At 44.3% G+C, this 19,212-nt stretch overlaps 1 protein-coding gene across 2 annotated transcripts in view; it reads left to right on the top strand.

Annotated features, from left to right (window-relative positions):
* Positions 1-1,170: 1,170 nt before the first annotated feature.
* Positions 1,171-19,212, top strand: part of CHRNA5 (cholinergic receptor nicotinic alpha 5 subunit) — a 47,984-nt gene continuing 29,942 nt past the window's right edge. For both annotated transcript variants that reach the window (XM_053888587.1, XM_053888588.1), the window contains exon 1: positions 1,171-1,509. In XM_053888587.1, coding sequence (XP_053744562.1) covers positions 1,383-1,509 — 127 coding nt within the window. In that variant the 5' untranslated portion in view covers positions 1,171-1,382. The remainder of the gene's footprint in view (positions 1,510-19,212) is intronic.

Raw genomic sequence — 19,212 nt, 5'->3', positions numbered from 1 at the left:
TGAAACGTTGGGTCTGCAGAGATAAGAGACAGTCCTCCAGCCGTCAGCCCCAATCACCTTCCAAGTGGCTTCGTGTCTGGTGGATGGAGCCACCAATCTTTATAGACCTTCACTGCTGGCCACACTGCAGGGGCTGGGGGGCGGGCAATGGTTACAGATGTTCACATGCTGGCCACACGGGTGGGGAGCACTGGTTACAGATGTTCACTGCTGGCCACATGGGTGGGGAGCACTGGTTACAGACGTTCACTGCTGGCCACGTGGGGTGGGGCAGTGGTTACAGACGTTCATTGCTGGCCACACGGGTGGGGAGCACTGGTTACAGACGTTCACTGCTGGCCACGTGGGGTGGGGCAGTGGTTACAGACGTTCATTGCTGGCCACATGGGTGGGGAGCATTGGTTACAGATGTTCACTGCTGGCCACACGGGTGGGGAGCACTGGTTACAGAGGTTCACTGCTGGCCACAGGGGTGGGGGGCAGTGGTTACAGATGTTCACTGCTGGCCACGTGGGGTGGGGCACTGGTTACAGACGTTCACTGCTGGCCACATGGGGTGGGGCAATGGTTACAGACATTGACTGCTGGCCACACGGGGGTGGGGGTGGTGGGCACAGCCTGTGCTGAGGAGCTGCACTTCATTTTTTGGGACGTCTGAAGGAGGGTCTGGGCTGGGCCCTCTGGTCCCCCCGCCTCGCTTCAGAGACGAGGGAGCGGGCAGGGGGAGAGCCAACTCCTCCCCCCCCCCCCCCCCCCCCCCCCCCAGAGCTTCAGCCAAGAGCTCTGTTCTGGGGCAGAAACTTCCTCCAGTCCGCTGGGCGCAGTCTGTTCGTCTGCTTTCCCCGGGTGGTGAGCACAACGCAGACGTTAGTTGATGGTGGTGAACACAGGGAGGCGGGGGCCTGCCCGGGTCGCCGGAGGCCGGACGTCTCACCGGCCGGCGGACCAGCTGCACCGTCCTCTCGTCTTCTGTTTCCTGGGCCCGAACGCAGGACCCTCTCGGCGGGCTTTCGGGCCCGGGGGCGGGGCCAGACGGGGGCGGGGCCAGGGGCGGAAAAGGCGGGGCTCTAGCTCGAAGCTGAGCGAGGCCAAAGGCGGGACCGGGGGGAGGGAGGCGGGACTCCGAGCAGACGGGGCGGGGCCAGGGCGAAGGGGCGGGGCCAGGCGCGCGAGCCTCCTCACGCGCCCGGAGCCCGCCGGAATCTTCCCCGCCGAGGTGGCCTCGCCGGCCGGGGTCTGAGGAGCCGAGCGGCCCCTCCTCGGCGGCGTCCGCTCTCCCTCGGCTCCCGCCCGCCTCCCGGCTCCGACCCTCCGGAGCCCGCGTTCCTTTCCCGCGCGGCCGTCGTGAGGCGTGTGCCCGCGTTCCCGCGTGGGTCCCGGCGATGTCGGCGTGGGGCTCTTCGCCCGCGGTCCTGGGTCTCGCGTCCCGCCCGCTCCGCCTCCTCCTCCTGTTTCAGCTGGTCGCGGGGCGCTGGGGCCCGGCCGGCGCGGGGGGCGGCGCGCCTGGAGGTGAGCCTGGGCGTCGGGGGGGGGGGGCGGCCGGGGGTCGCGGGGCGGCTCGGGGCCGAAAGACGTTGTCGCGGAGCGCGGTTTTCTGCTGGGGCTTGAGTGCAGTTTCGGTTTAAATGGCCAGATGCGTTCACTTAAATGCCGAGAAGGCCACTTGGGGTTTTGTTCCCTGACCTGCATCACGGCGGACTGCGGGGTGCAGAGCGTACACCTCGGTACAACTTTCTCGGGGACGGATGCCACTGTTCCCCTCGGGCTCTCAGCCGGGCTTCGCACGTTGTGACTTTGTTCACGGCCGGTCTGCGGCTTGGCCCCAGGCGTTGAGATGTGGTCTTCGTCCCCTCGCCGCCGGCCTCCTCCCGCGCTCGTCCCGGCAGCTCGCACGAGGGTGGCAGGTGTCAGTTGTGGACGGCGGGGCGGCCCGGCCCCCGCCGCCCCCACTCCCCCCGCACCCCCCGAGGTCTTCTTAGCCCCTTAGAGCGTCGTGCGTGTTCAGACCCTTTGGGCAGTAGAAACGGCAAAAGAAAATGCTTGTTCAGATTCCCAGTGCTTTGGCACGTTTCAGGGTCCTCCCAGTGTCTTCGGGAAAACTAGGACCGTCGATGCAGCACCTGTGATGTGGTCTAAACACAGGAAAGGTCAGAATGCCCCGGGGGAGGTGAACGCCGACGGTCACATCAGTGTTTCAGTTTTTAGGCGTTAGTTTCTTAGAGGAGACGTTACTCGGGTGTGGGGAGAGGCTTCTCCTTGTCTCCAGCTTTTTAAGCTGATTTCCGGTTCTAGGAAGTAATGATCTGGAAGGTGAGAATTGTTTGCTGCAGGACGTACCGCCTCCCCAGACTGACGAGAGAGAACGTGGAGGTGATTGAGACATTTGGAGAAACTCCGGGGCGGGGGCGCCCCGCGGGGCTCAGGGCGTTAAGCGTCTGGCTCTTGGTTTCCGGTCAGTCACCGTCTCCGTCTGTCGGTTCGGCCGCGTTGGGCGCTGCGCGGACAGTGCGGAGCCTGCTTGGGACTCTCTCTGTCTCTCTGTCTCTCTCTCTCCCCTCTCGCTCTCTGCCCCTCCGCTGCTTGCCCAGGCTGTCCCTCCAAATAAATAAACATTAAAAAAAAAAAATACAAAAATTTTGGAGCCAGACACACCTGGGCTCAAATTATGAGCGGTGTATTGTTTGTTTGGTTGGCTTCCTTTGCAGAAATGGGGATAATATCGCTTACCTCTGAGTCATCGTCAGAAGTAAGTAATAATGTGTGAAATGCCAGGTGCTGTGGCCTGACAGTTCCGGAAAATGGTGCTTCCCTGCATCTTTTGGTGCAAGTGGAACTTTTCCTGTTTTTTTGTTTTTTTGTTTTGTTTTGTTTTTTTTTTTAATAATGTTTATTTATTTTTAAGAGGCAGAGCTCGAGCAGGGGAGGGGCAGCGAGAGGGGGAGACACAGAACCCAAAGCAGGCCCCAGACTCTGAGCTGTCAGCACAGAGCCTGAACCCAGGAAGCACGAGACCAGGACCTGAGCCGAAGTCCCCCGCTTAACCGGCTGAGCCGCCCAGGCGCCCCTTACCTGTTTTATTTTATTTTATTTTTTAAATTTTTTTTTCAACGTTTTTTATTTATTTTTGGGACAGAGAGAGACAGAGCATGAACGGGGGAGGGGCAGAGAGAGAGAGAGGGAGACACAGAATCGGAAACAGGCTCCAGGCTCCGAGCCATCAGCCCAGAACCCGACGCGGGGCTCGAACTCACGGACCGCGAGATCGTGACCTGGCTGAAGTCGGACGCTTAACCGACTGCGCCACCCAGGCGCCCCGCCCCTTACCTGTTTTAATATAAACCATTGCAGCCAAGCATTAGCGAGGGCCAGTGGCTGTGCGTTCCTGCCTGCTGTTCAGTGTTACCGTCAAACAATCAGGGCTGATCAGGTCCTCCTTTCTGCCCCCACGCTACTTAGCAAACGTCTCTTTTAAAATAGCTTTCACATAAGAGACTGTTAAAAACTGAGAACAAACTGAGGGTTGATGGGGGGTGGGAGGGAGGGCAGGGTGGGTGATGGGTATTGAGGAGGGCACCTTTTGGGATGAGCACTGGGTGTTGTATGGAAACCAATTTGACAGTAAATTTCATATATTAAAAAATAAATAAAAAAATAAAAAATAAAATAAATAGCTTTCATGCGGTATCACTCTTATGTTCTCTTTTCCCTTTTCCCCACACGAGCTCCTTAAGAGCTGGGATCTTTCTTTTTCAGTTTTCATTCCAGTACAGTTGACGTACCATACGACATTAGCTTCAGATGCACAATAGAGCGATTCAAGAATTATGAACGTCAGCCGGTGCTCATCATAAGTATACCCTTCATCCCCTGCCCCTGTTTCACCTGTTCCCCCCACCTCCCTCGGTCACCATCAGTTTGTTCTCTATAGTTAAGAGTGCGAACTGGGATCTTACCCTGTTTATCTTCGTGTCTCTAAGGGCTGGCTTATTGTAGGAGTCCCGTAATGCTTGTGGATGAAAACGCAGCAGTAAAAATCTCTCTCTGGGTATTAGTTTACTCATGTGTAAGATGAGGGACCGTTAATGGCTCCCCAGCACTAGCTCTAACATTCCGAGACTCCGTGTGCTCTTAGTCAGTGATCATTTGTGGACACAGTGATATTAAGTGGATGACGGAATTGCACACTTGCTCCTAAAAGTTGATAGGATGTGTGTGTAACCGCCTCTGAATGTAGGGTGGCAGAAAGTACTATCTGGAGACCTGCCCACTAGCTTGCTGTTTCCTTGGGCAGATAACTTGACCTTGCTGATTTTTTATTTCTCCCTCTTTAAAATGAGAAGGTGGTAGTAGACGCGTATGTCCTTTCAGTCGTAATTAGTTTTACAATTACATTTTGTTGTTTTTATATTTATCTTAGAGTTTTAGTAGTCACTCTTTCTTATGGTTTTATGTGAGCCAGTCCTCGGGGAAAAAAAAAATGTCTTGTCTGCCAGCAGCCATACTTACATGGGTAATGGAAGATTGCAGAGTTTGAAAGTGGCTCAAGAGGCAATTTTGTCTATATTAAAGAATAATTAGTGGGGCGCCTGGCTGGCTCAGTCAGAAGAGCATGCAACTCTTGCTTTTGGGGTCATGAGTTCGAGCCCCCCATTTTGGGAGTAGAGATTACTAAAAATAAAAAAACTTAAAAAAAAAAAAAAGAATAATTATGCATTAAGGTAATACAAGCCTTTTAAACTGACCTGACCATCGTCGGGACAGTGATTTATGGAAAATAGTCATTAGTTATATTTCTTAGCTGTGTGACATTTTAAATGGTTGAAACTTTATTTTTAGTGTGCATGGTCACTGAGTTCTGTCATTAAGAGGGAACTAAAATAACTATTTAGTAGAAAATGAGAGCTAGGAAAGATTTTTTTTCTTCTCATCTGTAGTTATTTTCATTAATATTTTCAGAAGCTGACAGAAACACACAGAGTGGCTGTCATCTCTGCTTTTGTGATTACATCCAAAAGAGTCTCTAGGTGCCTCAGGTCGTTAGGCAAACTTTTCATACTGTTTATAATTAAAAATTATTTTGGTTTCCTTGCAAATACTGAACATGCTCTATGAGCTAGAGTGCGAACACCTGGAAGGTAGGGTTGTCTGTACATTTCCTGATGTAGCTGAGTTTATTAATGTAGTCTATCAATGTTGCTTTGAAAGGTTTTCGGTCATTTGTCAGAATGGGCTTTTTTCCATTTATAATCTACAAATTAGATCTAGCAGGTAATTTTTTATAATTAGGATATGGGTTTTTAGTATAGTAATTTTAGTTCAGAACATTTTTCTTCTAATAATATTATTCTTCTCCCTTAAGAATTGAAATTAATTTTTTTCAGATGTAATTTTAAATTTAATAGTAAGTAAGCATGTCTTGACAATGTGAGTTGGTAAATATTGGAATAGTTTCTGAAAAAAAAAGCTTATAACTTGTTTGATTAGAAGTTTGCTCCCCAGAATAGGATAGGTATAGTTTTATAATGACAGTAGGATAGAAGAGGTTATTTTAATGATCCTTTTCTGTCTTTAACTAAAATTTTAATTTAAATGGTCAGTTTCCATTTTAGGGAAGCATGATCTTATCTCTCCTGTGTTTAATTCAGAAAATGTATACTCTTTTTTTCTTAAGTAGAATTATAAAATAAAGCCTTTTACCAGTAAAAATAGGAATTAAATATGAATATTTGAATTCTGACAAAAAGCATAGCGCGGACTTTTTTTTTGAGGAGTGTAATCTAATATGTTTTGACAGTTACATAAACAAACATTTGCACCGAAGTGTGGTAGGGGCTTTAGTAGAAACATGCCAGGCATAACAGTCTCAACGGAAAGTGAGGTCAGGATTCTACAAAACATTCTCTCCACCTCTAGGTCTTAGCAGCCTGGCTCACCTCAAACAGATTTCTCTGTAGCCCTCTCAAATGCTGCTTTTTGCCCCATTTTTATATATGGTGGAGCCTGGAATGTGGGTATGCTAGTACTCTATTGCTACATCCACACCATTACCTCTTGTTTTTCTCACTTTTGAAAAGAGTATTCTTTTCTAGTAGGAGTTTACATGTTTGTTTTTTTTTTTTCCTAAGGCATAGTATGGACTTTTTATTCTTTGAATCAGCATTGACTTATTTTAGAACCAGAACATATAACATAGAAAGTGTGAAAGTTTTTGAATTTGAAAATACAAATTTATACAACATAAAATCTCAAATACACATGAAATATTCAAGTGAACAGAATTAAAATGATAAATTGCAAATTTTCAAACCTCTTTGAAATTAGTACTTAATAGTTTTAACAATATTAGCAGAACTCTTAGTATTCCTTCCTTCTTCCTTTCTTCTTCTTCTTCTTCTTCTTCTTCTTCTTCTTCTTCTTCTTCTTCTTCTGGTTTTTCTTGTTGTCATCCTCCTCCTCCTTCCTCCTCCTCCTTCCACCTCCCCCCTCCTCCCCTTCTCCTTTTATCTCTTCTTCTGTTTCTTCTCCTTCTTTTTCTCCTCCTTCTTCCCTTTCTCCTCCCCCTCCTCCTCCCTCTCCCCTCCTCCTCCTCTTCCTCCTCCTCCTCCTCCTTTTCCTTCTCTTCTTCTTTGTCTTTGTCTTCTTCCCTTTCTTCCCCTTCTTCTTTTTGTTTATTTAAAGTTCATGTCTATAGGATAAATCCAAAGCATGCTACAGTTCATTTTACATTTTGATTCCAAACAACCTTTTATATTATTTTATTTTTTAAATTTTATTTTTTAAAAATTTACATCCAAATTAGTTAGCATATAGTGCAGCAATGATTTCAGGAATAGATTCCTTAATGCCCCTTCCCCATTTAGCCCATCCCCCCTCCCACACCCCCTCTAGTAACCCTCTGTTTGTTCTCCATATTTATGAGTCTCTTTTGTCCCCTTCCCTGTTTTTATATTATTTTTTTTCTCTTATGTTCATCTCTTTTGTATCTTAAAGTCCTCATGTGAGTGAAGTCATATATTTGTTTTTCTCTAATTTCACTTAGCATAATGCCCTCTAGTTCCATCCACGTAGTTGCAGATGGCAAGATTTCATTTTTTTTGATTGCCGAGTAATATTCCTGTGTGTGTGTGTGTGTGTGCGCACACACACACCCCACATCCCACATCTTTATCCATTCATCCATCAATGGACATTGGGCTCTTTCCATACTTTGGCTATTGTTGATAGTGCTGCTGTAAACATTGGGGGGCACGTGTCCCTTTGAAACAGCACACCTGTATCCCTTGGATAAATACCTGGTCGTGCAGTTGCTGGGTCGTAGGGTAGTTCTATTTTTAGTTTTTTGAGGAACCTCCATACTGTTTTACAGAATGGCTGCACCAGCTTGCATTCCCAAGGAGTTTAACATGTTTAATGCAAAAAAAAAAAGAAATTGGAGAGTTTGCCCTCGTACACCAACACCTGCAAGTGCCAGCTAGTAACTGCTAACAATTTGGTATTAGTCCATTCATATTTTTCTCTATGCATGTGTGGTTCCCTTTGCTGTGCACAAGCTTTCAAGTATTGTGTAGCTCTACGTATTTTTGCTTATGTTAATTTTGCTTTTGGTGTCAGATTCAGAAAATTATCACCAAAACCTGTGTCAGGGAGCTTACCACCAACATTTTCTTCTAGGAGTTTTGTGGTTTCAGATTAAAAAAAATTATTTTTAATGTTTATTTATTTTTGAGAGAGAGAGACAGAGCACGAATGGGAGAGGGGCAGAGAGGGAGGGAGACACAGAATCCGAAGCAGGCTCCAGACTCTGAGCTGTCAGCACAGAGCCTGACGTGGGGCTCGAACCCACGAGCTGTGAGATCATAACCTGAGCCGAAGTTGGAGGCTTAACCAACTGAGCCACTTGGATGCCCCCCAATTTTTTTCTTAACATTTGTTTATTTATTTAAAATAATTTTTTTTAACATTTATTTATTTTTGAGAGAGAGAGACAGAACGTGAGCAGGGGAGGGGCAGAGAGAGAGAGGGAGACACAGAATCCAAAGCAGGCTCCAGGCTCTGAGCTGTGAGCACAGAGCGTGATGTGGGGCTGAAACCCATGAGCTGTGAGATCATGACCTGAGCCGAAGTCCAACACCCAACCGACTGAGCCACCCAGGCGCCCCATGGTTTTCAGCTTTTATGTTCAAGTCTTTAAACCATTTTGAGGTAGTTTTTGTGCATGGTATAAGGAAGTGGTCCAGTTTCATTCCTTTGCATCTAGTTGTCTAGTTTTCCCAACACCATTTATTTATTTATTTTTAGATGTTTATGTATTTTTTTAAATGAAATTTATTGTCAAGTTGGTTTCTATACAACACACAGTACTTATCCCAACAGGTGCCCTCCTCAGTACCCATCACCCACACCCCCTCCCACCCCCCAGATGTTTGTGTATTTTGAGAGAGAGAGAGAGAGAGCGAGCAAGCACATGCATGAACACAGGCATGGGAGAAGGGCAGAGACAGAGGGAGAAAGAAAATCTTAAGCAGGCTCTACGCTCTCTGTGTAGAGCCTGACATGGGGCTGGATCGCAAGAACCTGGGAGCATGACCTGAGTGGAAATCAAGAGTCAGACACTCAACAGACTGAGACACCCAGGTGCCCGTTACCAACATCATTTATTAGACTGTCCTTTCCTCCTTGTATATTCTTGGCTTTTTTGTCATAAATTAATTGACCATGTAAGCATGAGTTTATTTTTGAGCTCTTTATTCTGTTCCATTGATCTGTGTGTCTGTTTTTATGCCAATTCCATACTGTTTTAATTACTATAGATTTGTAATATAGTTTGAATCCAGGGAACATGATGACTCCAGCTTTGTTCTTCTTTCTCAAGGTTGCGTTGGCTATTCGGGTTTTTTTTTTATGTTTTTTTAGTATTATTTGCTCTATTTCTTTGAAAAATGCCATTAGAATTTTGATAGGGATTGTGTTGAATCTGCAGATTGTTTTGGGTGGTATAGACATTTTGACAATGTGTTCAATCCATGAGCATGGAATATCTTTCCATTTATTTCTATTGTCTTCAATTTCTTTAATATCGTGTAGTTTTCTTTTTTTTTTTTAATTTTTTTTTAACATTTATTTATTTTTGAGACAGAGAGAGACAGAGCATGAATGGGGGAGGGTCAGAGAGAGGGAGCACAGAATCCAAAACAGGCTCCAGGCTCTGAGCTGTCAGCACAGAGCCCGACGCGGGGCTCGAACTCACGGACCGCGAGATCGTGACCTGAGCCGAAGTCGGCCGCCTAACCGACTGAACCACCCAGGCGCCCCGTCATGTAGTTTTCAATATGGGTGTTTCATCTCCTTGGTTAAATCTATTCCTGGGTATTTTATTCTTTTTGATGCAGTTGTAAATGAGACTTTTTAAAAAAATTCTCTTTCTGATAGTTTGCTGTTAGTATGTAGAAATGTAGCACATGTTTTTGTGTGTGTTGATTTTGTATCCTGCAGCTTAACTAAATCTAACTGATTTTAAATCTTAACTTTAACAGTTTTTTTTGGTGGAGTCTTTATATATAACATCATGTCATCTGCAAATAGTGACAGTTTTACTTCTTCCTTACCAATGTGGATACCTTTTATTTCTTATTCTTTTTTTTTTTTTTTTTTGAGAGACAGAGAGAGAGGGAGAGAGAGAGAGGGTGCAAATGAGTGAGGGGTAGAGAGAGAGGGAGAAGTGGGGCTCACCCGCATCAGGGCTTATGCTCACCCAGTGTGGGGCTTAAGCTCACCCAATGCAGGGCTCAAACTCATCCGATGTGGGGCTTGCACTCATAAACTGTGAGATCATGTCCTGAGCCGAAGTTCAGTGCTTAACTGGCTGAGCCACCTAGGCACCCATTATTTCTTATTCTTGCTTTATTGCTCTGGCTAGGACTTTCAATACTATGTTGAATAAAAGTGGTGAGAGTGGGCATCCTTGTCTTGTTTTTGATCTTAGGAAAAGCTTTCAGCTTTTCATTATTGAGTTTTGTGTTAGCTGTGGGCTTGTCATATATGGCCTTTATGATGTTGAGGTAGATTTTCTCAGTGTCCACTTTGTACGAGTTTTTATCATGAATGAACATTGAATTTTGTCAAGTGCTTTTCTGTATTCAGATGATCATGTGATTTTTGTCCTCTAATTTGTTAATGTGGTATATCACGTTGACTAGATTGTGGATTTTTTTAAATTTATTTTGAGAGAGAGAGAGAGAAAGCACTAGTGGGGGAGGGTCAGAGAGAGAAGAGAGCGAGAATCCCAAGCAGGCTCTGCACCAACAGTGCAGAACCCGATGTGGGGCTGGAACCCATGAACAATGATATCATGACCTATGCTGAAGTCGGATGCTCAACCAACTGAGCCACCCAGGCACCCTTACTGGATTGTGGGTTTTTAAAAACAGTTTATTTATTTACTTTGAGTGAGAGAGCATGAGCAGGGGAGAGGCAGAGAGAGAGAAAGAGAGAGAGAGAGAAGAGAGGGAGAGAGGGAGAGAGGGAGAGAGGGAGAGAGGGAGAGAGGGAGAGAGGGAGAGAGAGAGAGAGAGAGAGAGAGAGAGAGAGAGAGAGAGAATCCCAAGCAGGCTCCACGCCATCAGCACAGAGCCTGATGGGGGTCATTCTTGAAAACCACTAGATCATGACCTGAACTGAAATCAAGAGCTGGGTGCTTAACTGACTGAGCCACCCAGGCACCCCTGGTTTGTGGATTTTAAATTATCCTTGCACCCATGGAATAAATCCCACTTGATCATGTTGAGTGATCCTTTTAAGGTGTTAGTGATTCAGTTTGCTCACATATTTTGTTGAGGGTTATTGCATCTATGTTTATTAGGAATATTGGCCTGTAATTTTCCTTTCTATGTCATCCTTGTATGGTTTTGGTATTGGGGTAATACTGGCCTCATAGGATGAATTTGAAAGTGTTCCTTCTCCTTCTATTTTTTTTTTTTTTTTGAAGAGTTTGAGAACAATTGATATTAATTCTTCTTTGAATATTTGGTAGAATTCACCAGTGAAGCCATCTGGTTCTGGGTTTTTCTTCTTTGGGAAGCTTTTAATTACTGATTCAATCTCCTTACTGGTTATCAGTCAGCTCAGATTTTCTATTTCATCATGATTCGGTCTTGGTAAATTGTATGTTGGTAGGAATTTATCTATTCTAGGTTGTCCAATTTGTTGGCATATAACTGTTCACAACAGTCTTTTGTGATCCTTTGTATTTCTGTGGTATCATTTGTAACATTTCTTGTTTAATTCTGATTTTATTTATTTGGGTTCCCTTTTTTTTCTTGGTGAGTCTAGCTAAGAGTTTGTCAGTTTTACAGAGAATCAGCTCTTAGTTTCATTGGTCTTTGTTTTATTTTTTATTTAAAAAAAAATTTTTTTTTCAACGTTTTTAATTTATTTCTGGGACAGAGAGAGACAGAGCATGAACGGGGGAGGGGCAGAGAGAGAGGGAGACACAGAATCGGAAACAGGCTCCAGGCTCCGAGCCATCAGCCCAGAGCCTGACGCGGGGCTCGAACTCACGGACCGCGAGATCGTGACCTGGCTGAAGCCGGACGCTTAACCGACTGCGCCACCCAGGCGCCCCGAGAAGAATATGTATTCTGTTGCTCTGGATGGAATGTTCTGTACATAGCTAAGTCAATCTGAGCTAATGAATCCTTTAATGCTGATATTTTCTTGGTTTCTGTCTAGATGATGTATCCATTTATGTAAGTGGGATATTAAAATCTCTTACTATTATTGTGTTGCTATCTATTTATCCCTTTAGATCTGTTAATATTAGCTTTATATATTTAGGTCCTCCAAAGTTGGGTGAATAAATATTAATAAATGTTGCATCCTTTTTTGGATTGTACTCTTTATCATTATGTAACAATCGTATTTGATTGTTTTGTAGTTCCTCTCTGTTTTTGCTGTCTTCCTCTGTGGTTTGATGATTTTCTTTAGTGGTATATTATATTCCTTTCTCTTTACCATTTATATATTTATAATAGGTTTTTGCTTTGTGGTTACCATGAGGCTTACATAAAACAACTTATGTGTATAACAGTCTATTTTAAATTGATAACAACTTAAGTTTGATCCCATTCCAAAGCTTAATATTTTCACTCTTTCCCTGGCCCATGTGTTACATTTTGCAATTTTTTATGTTGGGTTTCCCTTAATTAGTTATTGTAAACATTGCTATTTTTACTATTTTTGTCTTGTAACTTTCATACTAGCTTTATAAGTAAATCCACTGTTTTTACTACATATTTATCTTTCCAGTGAGATTTATTCTTCCATATATTTTTTTGTTACTGATTAGTGCTCTTTCTTTTCAGCTTAAAGAGGTCCCTTTAACATTTCTTGTAAGGCTGATATAGTGGTCATGAACTTCTTTAGCTTTTGCTTGTCAGGAAAACTCTTTATCTCTCCTTTAATTCTGAATGATAAATCTCCTGGGTAGCATATTCTTGGTTGGAAATTTTTCCCTTTCAGCACTTGGAATATATCATGCCATTCCCTTCTGGCCTGCAAAGTTTCTGCTGAAAAATCTGCTAGAGCTTGTTTGGGACTCTCTGGGCTTCCTGGATTGGGATGTCTGTTTCCTTCCCCAGGTTAGGGGAGTTTAGAGCCACTGTTTTTTATTTTCCAGTAGGCTTCATGCCCAGTGGGGAGCCCAACATGGGGCTTGAACTCACGACCCTGAGGTCAAGACCTGAGCCAAGATCGAGAGTTGGACACTTAACTGACTGAGCCACCCAGGTGCCCCAGCAGCCTGTTATATTTTTAATAGCTTCCAGTAGGTGAAGATGTGCCCAAGACCTGTCAGCATACCTAAGGGGAGGATCTTAGTACCTACATTCAGAGTGTTTGGTAGCCAGACCCTCAGGTAGCAGAATTTAATTTAATTTAATTTAATTTAATTTAATTTAATTTAATTTAATTTAACTTAACTTAACTTAACTTAATTTAATTTAATAATTTAACTAATTTGTTTATTCAGTTATTTAAAGTAAGCTATATGCCCATTGTGGGGTTTGAACTCATGATCAAGAGTCACATGCTCTACCAATTGAGCCAGCCAAGTGCCTCTCAGGTAGCAGCTTTTAAAAGCATGCTAATATATATAGTCCTGTGGGACCACAAGAGTTAGCCCCTTTAGCCAGGTGATCTGGCAGTGTCCCCTGGGTGACAGTTGTAAAAACCAGGGCTCCGTATGAGTGTACCAGCTCTTTTCTGGGAGATGTTGGCCATCTGGAGCAAGGCAGAGGGAGAGAACCAAGATGTTGTACATAGCCAGTGTTCCTTAAGAGCATCCATAGTCCACTAGGTGTATGCTAAACCTGAAGCCTGTCTTTTACGGTAAAGCTCTGGGAGAGGCAAAGAGGCCTCCTTCACAGAAAGACTGGGGGAACATGTTGTCTTTCTGTCTGTCTGCTGTCTGGGCAGTGCCCTAGGGGTGGTGGTCTGCCAAGAACTGTCTCTTCCATTGCCATGGTCCCATGAGACCCAGGAATGCAACACTCTTCATCTCTTCCCTCGCCCAGAGCCATGTGATCATGGGGCATCCTCTGGGCAGCAGCTGCAAAAACTGGGCACCAGCTGTAAAAGGTCACCGGCCATGTGTAGAGCCTCCTTCCAGGAGATGAGACACTGGTCCTCTGGAGTGCAACAGAGAGAGAGAGCGAAGATAGTGCCTCCCCTCTGAGGTCTCTGGAAGAGTTCACAGTCAGCCCTTAGATGAGTGTTTAATGAGAAATCTGCCTCTCAGGCCATAGCCATGGTGGTTAGCTAGTTAAGCCTCTTTCACAGGAAGACTAAGCTCACGGTTCTGTCGCCTCTTGCTATGGCTTGGGGGCGGTAGCTGTTTGAGAACTCTTTTTCAAGCGTTTACAGTCCTGCAGGACCCACCAGCACAAGCCCCACTGGCCACCAGAGACAGGTGATGAACAGATGTCCCTTGTCAGTAGCTGCAAAAATCAGGGTTATCAGACAGGAGTATGAACTACTTTTTGGGTGGCACCAATTGTTACAGCCCCACGGGACCAGGAGAGCAGGCTCCACTGGCCTTTAGAGCCAGGCAGTCAAGAAGCGTCCCCTGGGTGGCAGCCACAGAGACGGGAGACCAGATGCGTGCACGCACGAGGGTACTGTTGCTCTGCATCACGACAACAGGAGAGCTCAAAGATGGCCCCCGGCAGTCTGCATCCCTGGAGACTATTCCAGTAGCCTCCAGGTGCATGTGTTACATCAGATGCCTACCCATCAGAACAGTGCTTTAAGCCAGTGAGGCTCCTTCACTTTAAGTCTGGGCAATGGGCTGCCTCTGAGCTGCTCCCTGGACTGGGTAAGTCTGCTTGCACAGGCCCTGATGAGAGCTGTCTTCCAAATTGTTACAGTCTTGTGGGTCTCAGCGTGTGAGGCCTTTTGGTTTTCAGTTAGATGTTTGGGGGCTCATTTCTCAGTTGCAGGGTCTAAATGTTAAGGTGCTCGATGTGGGATTTGAATCCTTTGCTCCTTGTGGGGAAGCTCTGGGTTTTGAGTTTTCTCCTGGTTATGGGTTGCTCTGCAGGGTTGGGGTTGATGGCAAGATCGTGTCCCAGGCTGTCTTGCCTTCTTGGATGTGGTTTTCTTCTCATTTGCCTTATGTATAGTCATAACTCAGCCAGCCTTTAGGTTTATTTAGGAAGAAATTGTCCCATATCCAGCTGTAGACTCAGTGTGTCTGTGGGAGGAGGTGAGTGCAGGATCTTCCTACATCACTATTGTGAACTGGAACCTCACAGTATGAACCCTTGATGTTTTTACTTCTCTTTATTTTACGATCAACAGTGTACAAATGGAATTGGGCAAGACTCTTTTTTTCTTAAGTCAGAGTCTCTTTTTTATGGGAGATAATCCTGTGCATTGTAAATTGTGAGGTGGCATTTCTGGCCTCTATCCACAAGATGCTTGTAGCACCCACCAAAAAATGTCTCCAGATATAGTTAAATGTGCCTTAAGGGACAAAATTGTTCACCTCACCCCTACCCTTTGAGAATCACTGCTGTAAGTCTTGCAGACTATGGCTTCCCAAACAATGTGCACTGGAATCCCCTATGTCCACTGACTGATGAATGGATAAAGAAGATGTGATTATATACATATATATGTGTGTGTGTGTGTGTGTGTGTGTGTGTATAAACGTATATATATCTCCATAAAAAAGAGTGAAAGCTTGCCATTTGCAATGAAATGGATGGAACTAGAGTGTATTATGCTAAGTGAAATAAGTTAAAGACACACTATGTAATTTCACTCATGGAATTTAAGAAACAAAACAGGTGAACATAGGGGAAGAAACTAAAAATAGGGAAGCAAACCGTAAGAGACTCTAACAATAGAGAACAAACTGAGGGTTGAGGGAGAGAGATGGGTGGGGGATGGGCTAGGTGGGAGATGGGCAATAAGGAGGGCACTGTTGGGATGAGCACTGGGTGTTGTATGTAAGTGATGAATCACTAAGTTCTACTCCTGAAACCAATATTACACCATATATTAACTAACTAGAATTTAAATAAAAACTGAAACAAAAACAAACAAAAGAAGAGAGAATGCAGATGCTGGTTCGGTAGGTGGAGGCAGGCCCGAGATTCGCATCTCTAACGAGCACTCGGGCTGTGGGTGCTGCTGGTCAGATTTCCACACCGATTAGCAAGCTCGCCGATAGCTTTCCATCATCTCAATTGAGTGAATTTTCAAGAGGATCCGATGACAATAATTATGGAAATAGTGAATTGAGAGTAAACTATAGCCCAAACAACATGAGACCAATGGAAACCAAGAAAACAAGCACTATCCCTCCATCCTAACAAATAGCAGCTGCCTTCACTTTTCCCTGCTTCCTTCTAGCCCTCAATGTTCATTCACAATTAGAGAGCTCTGAGGAGGAGATTTGCAAGAATCAAATCAAGGTCATCTAGACTGTAGCAAACTGAGGCAACTCATATACCACCAGGTGCTATAATTTATAATACTGTAAACACACTAGCTCATAATACACATCTTTGCCTGTTGAGAGGTTTAGGGTGTCAAATTAAGACAGTGAACTCTGCATTTACCTGATCTGATGATGTTCAAACTTTCTTTTTTGTGTGAAAGTGTGTTCTCTCCTTGAGAACTATTGACTGGACCTAAATTTAACACTGTCTAAGGTCATTTTCTTACTGCAGGTTTTCCGAGAGTCAGGGAAATATGTTAAATTAGGTTTATTAAAGCTTACCAGTTACAGAGAAACTTTATCCTATAATTCTGTTATAAGAATCAATAGAAAATGTAATGAAATTCCTGGAGTGAAAAAAATCCTCTGCATTTCATCTGTAATCCTTAAAATAGTGATTGGTAAGCATACTTACTTGTCACATTGAGAATGTTGGATACAGCACACATTTCTTCTCATTTACAAAATGATTGATTATGTTCACTGCTTTATCTTGCTATTGCTTAAAATAACCCTCCTAGGACTGCTGTAAAGAGGTTTATTGTTTTGTTTTGTTTTTTTTTTTAAAGGAATACAAGTCACTTTTTGTTAAGTTAAACAGTACAAGGAGCCTGGAAAAGTGGATTAACTGCCCCAGCAATGGTTTAACCATGAACTAGGGATGTGTAAATACATTGTACGTCACTTCTATAAGCCTCTTCAGGGGCATTATCGTATTTCATTCTTGTGGCTGCCTGTGAAGAAGAAAGGGATGCCGTTGGCAGTACTCCGCAAAATTTAAAATGTGTATACCCCTGACTCAGCAGTTCTGCTTCTAAGAAGTCAATGCCATAGAAACCCTTGTATAAGTGTGGAAAAATAGATGTACAAGGATGCCAACACAGCATTTTTCCCATTGGAGTGTTATTAGAAATAACCGGAAATTGAAGACTACACAGATGCCCATCAATGGTAAAAGCTTAAATAAATTATGATACACTCACAATGCACACTGCTTTGCAGCTTATGAAGGAAGAGTGGAGAAGAGTGGAGAAGAGTGGAGAAGAGTGGAGTGGAGAAGGAAGAGTGGAGAAGGATTATATTGATGTATAATACTGGATGAAAACAGCAAGTCACAGGACTTAAAAAGAGGAAAACATTTGCTCTTTTGCGTGTGTATTTAAAAATGTGTGTACATAGGGGCGCCTGGGTGGCTCACTCGGTTGGGTGTGCGACTTTGGCTCAGGTCATGGTCTCTAGGTTTGTGAGTTCGAGCCCCGTGCCACGCTCTGTGCTAACAACTCAGAACCTGGAGTCTGCTTTGGAATCTGTGTCTCCCGCTCTGTTTGCCCCTCCTCCACTCATACTGTCTCTCTCTCTCTCTCTTCCCCTCTCTCTTTCTCATTCTCTCTCAAAAGTAAACATTAAAAAAATTTTTTTAAAGTGTACACATCAAACTTAACAGTGTTTACCCTTGGAAGAAGGGATATGGGGAGGAGGATGAGAATTCCTACTTGTTATGTGCTTCAGGTTTGAATCTTGACAATGATCATATATTACTTTTGTAATTAAAGGACTATTTTGAGAAAATCGAAAACAAACTGGGTCCTAGTTCTACCCCTGCTACTTGTGTTTGACCAACGATTCTCATCTGGGGTAGTTTCGCAACACCCCTTCGCCATTCATCCGACATTTGGCATCGTCTGGAGACATTTCTGGTTGTCACGTTGTCAAGAGGGGTATGTAGCGGGTAGAAGCCAGGGATGCTGCCAAACCTCCCGCAGTGCAGCAGTGCAGAGGACGGCCCCTCCGTAACGAAGAATTACCCAGCTCCAAATTGGGAGGTACTGAGTTAAGAAATCCTGTGTCAGACTGCAGGGCTACAGCCATGTTCAGGTATGCAGATTGTGCCTCTGACCGTATCAGGGAATGCCATTCACACTGTGAGGAAATCTCTGCACACCATGCAACGTTGTAGTTATTATCAAATGAAAAATAAACATGCAAATTTGTACCCCAGGGGGCAGGCACTGGAGTTTTCTGCTTTATCGTTAGCACCTCGCCCAGAGGCTGGCACATTAAGCAGCCACACGAATGAAGGAATTTAACTAGATATCCCACGTAGGCTCTATTATACTCAGGTTGGAGCAGATGCTGAAGATTTAAGAATTTAAGGAGAAACTTAAAATTATAGCAGATGATGTCTGCTAATTTATCTTCAGTTGAGGACTGACAAATACTGCTGATATACATATGTAGCTGTAGAACACCTTGGTTCACTTTTCCCAACGCTTTTTGATAAGAAAATCATGTTTCCTCATGAAAGAATGTCAGTTAAGGACACTATTGTGTCTTATCTTTCTAGAATCGGTTTAATTTTAAAAAAATTTTTTTTTAACGTTTATTTTTATTTATTTTTGAGACAGCGAGAGACAGAGCATGAACGGGGGAGGGAGACACAGAATCTGAAACAGGCTCCAGGCTCTGAGCAGTCAGCACAGAGCCCAACGTGGGGCTCGAACTCACGGACAGTGAGATCGTGACCTGAGCTGAATTCGGACCCAGGCGCCCCTAGAATCGGTTTTAAAAATCCCTAGCTATCTAGGGTCGCCTGGGTGGCTCGGTTGTGTCCAACTCTTGGTTTTGGCGCAGGTCATGATCTCGAGGTTCATGAGTTCGAACTTCTCCCCCACCCCACCACTCCCCCTCTCAAGCTTGCATTCTCTCAAAATAAACTTAGAAAATATTAAAAAAAATTTTTTTTTAATGTTTGTTTATTTCTGAGACAGAGTGCGAGCAGGGGAGGGGCAGAGAGAGAGAGAGGGAGACACAGAATCCGAAGCAGGCTCCAGGCTCCGAGCTATCAGCACAGACCCTGACGTGGGGCTCGAACTCACAAACCGTGAGATCATGACCTGAGCCGAAGTCGGTTGCTCAACCGACTGAGCCACCCAGGTGCCCCACCCGACCCCCCGCCAAAAAAAATTTTTTTTAATCATTAGCCTTAGATATCTTTTGGCTGCATACTGAGTTTAGTGAAGACTTTTTAAAATCATTTTATTTTAATTTATTTTTAATTTATTTTTATTTTTAAAGTAATCTCCACACCCGATATGGGGCTCGAACTCATGACTTCAAGATCAAGAGTTGCATGCTCTTCCAACTGTGAGTCAGGTGCCCCTTAAAAACATTTTAAACTGTAGACACTGCCTGACTTTGTAAAATAATGTACA

This window comes from Panthera pardus, unplaced genomic scaffold (assembly GCF_024362965.1).
Source record: "Panthera pardus isolate Hobbes unplaced genomic scaffold, ASM2436296v1 HiC_scaffold_23, whole genome shotgun sequence".
Classification (NCBI taxonomy): domain Eukaryota; kingdom Metazoa; phylum Chordata; class Mammalia; order Carnivora; family Felidae; genus Panthera; species Panthera pardus.
The sequence above is the reverse complement of the archived record's forward strand: the minus strand, read 5'-3'. Positions and strand labels throughout refer to the sequence as shown.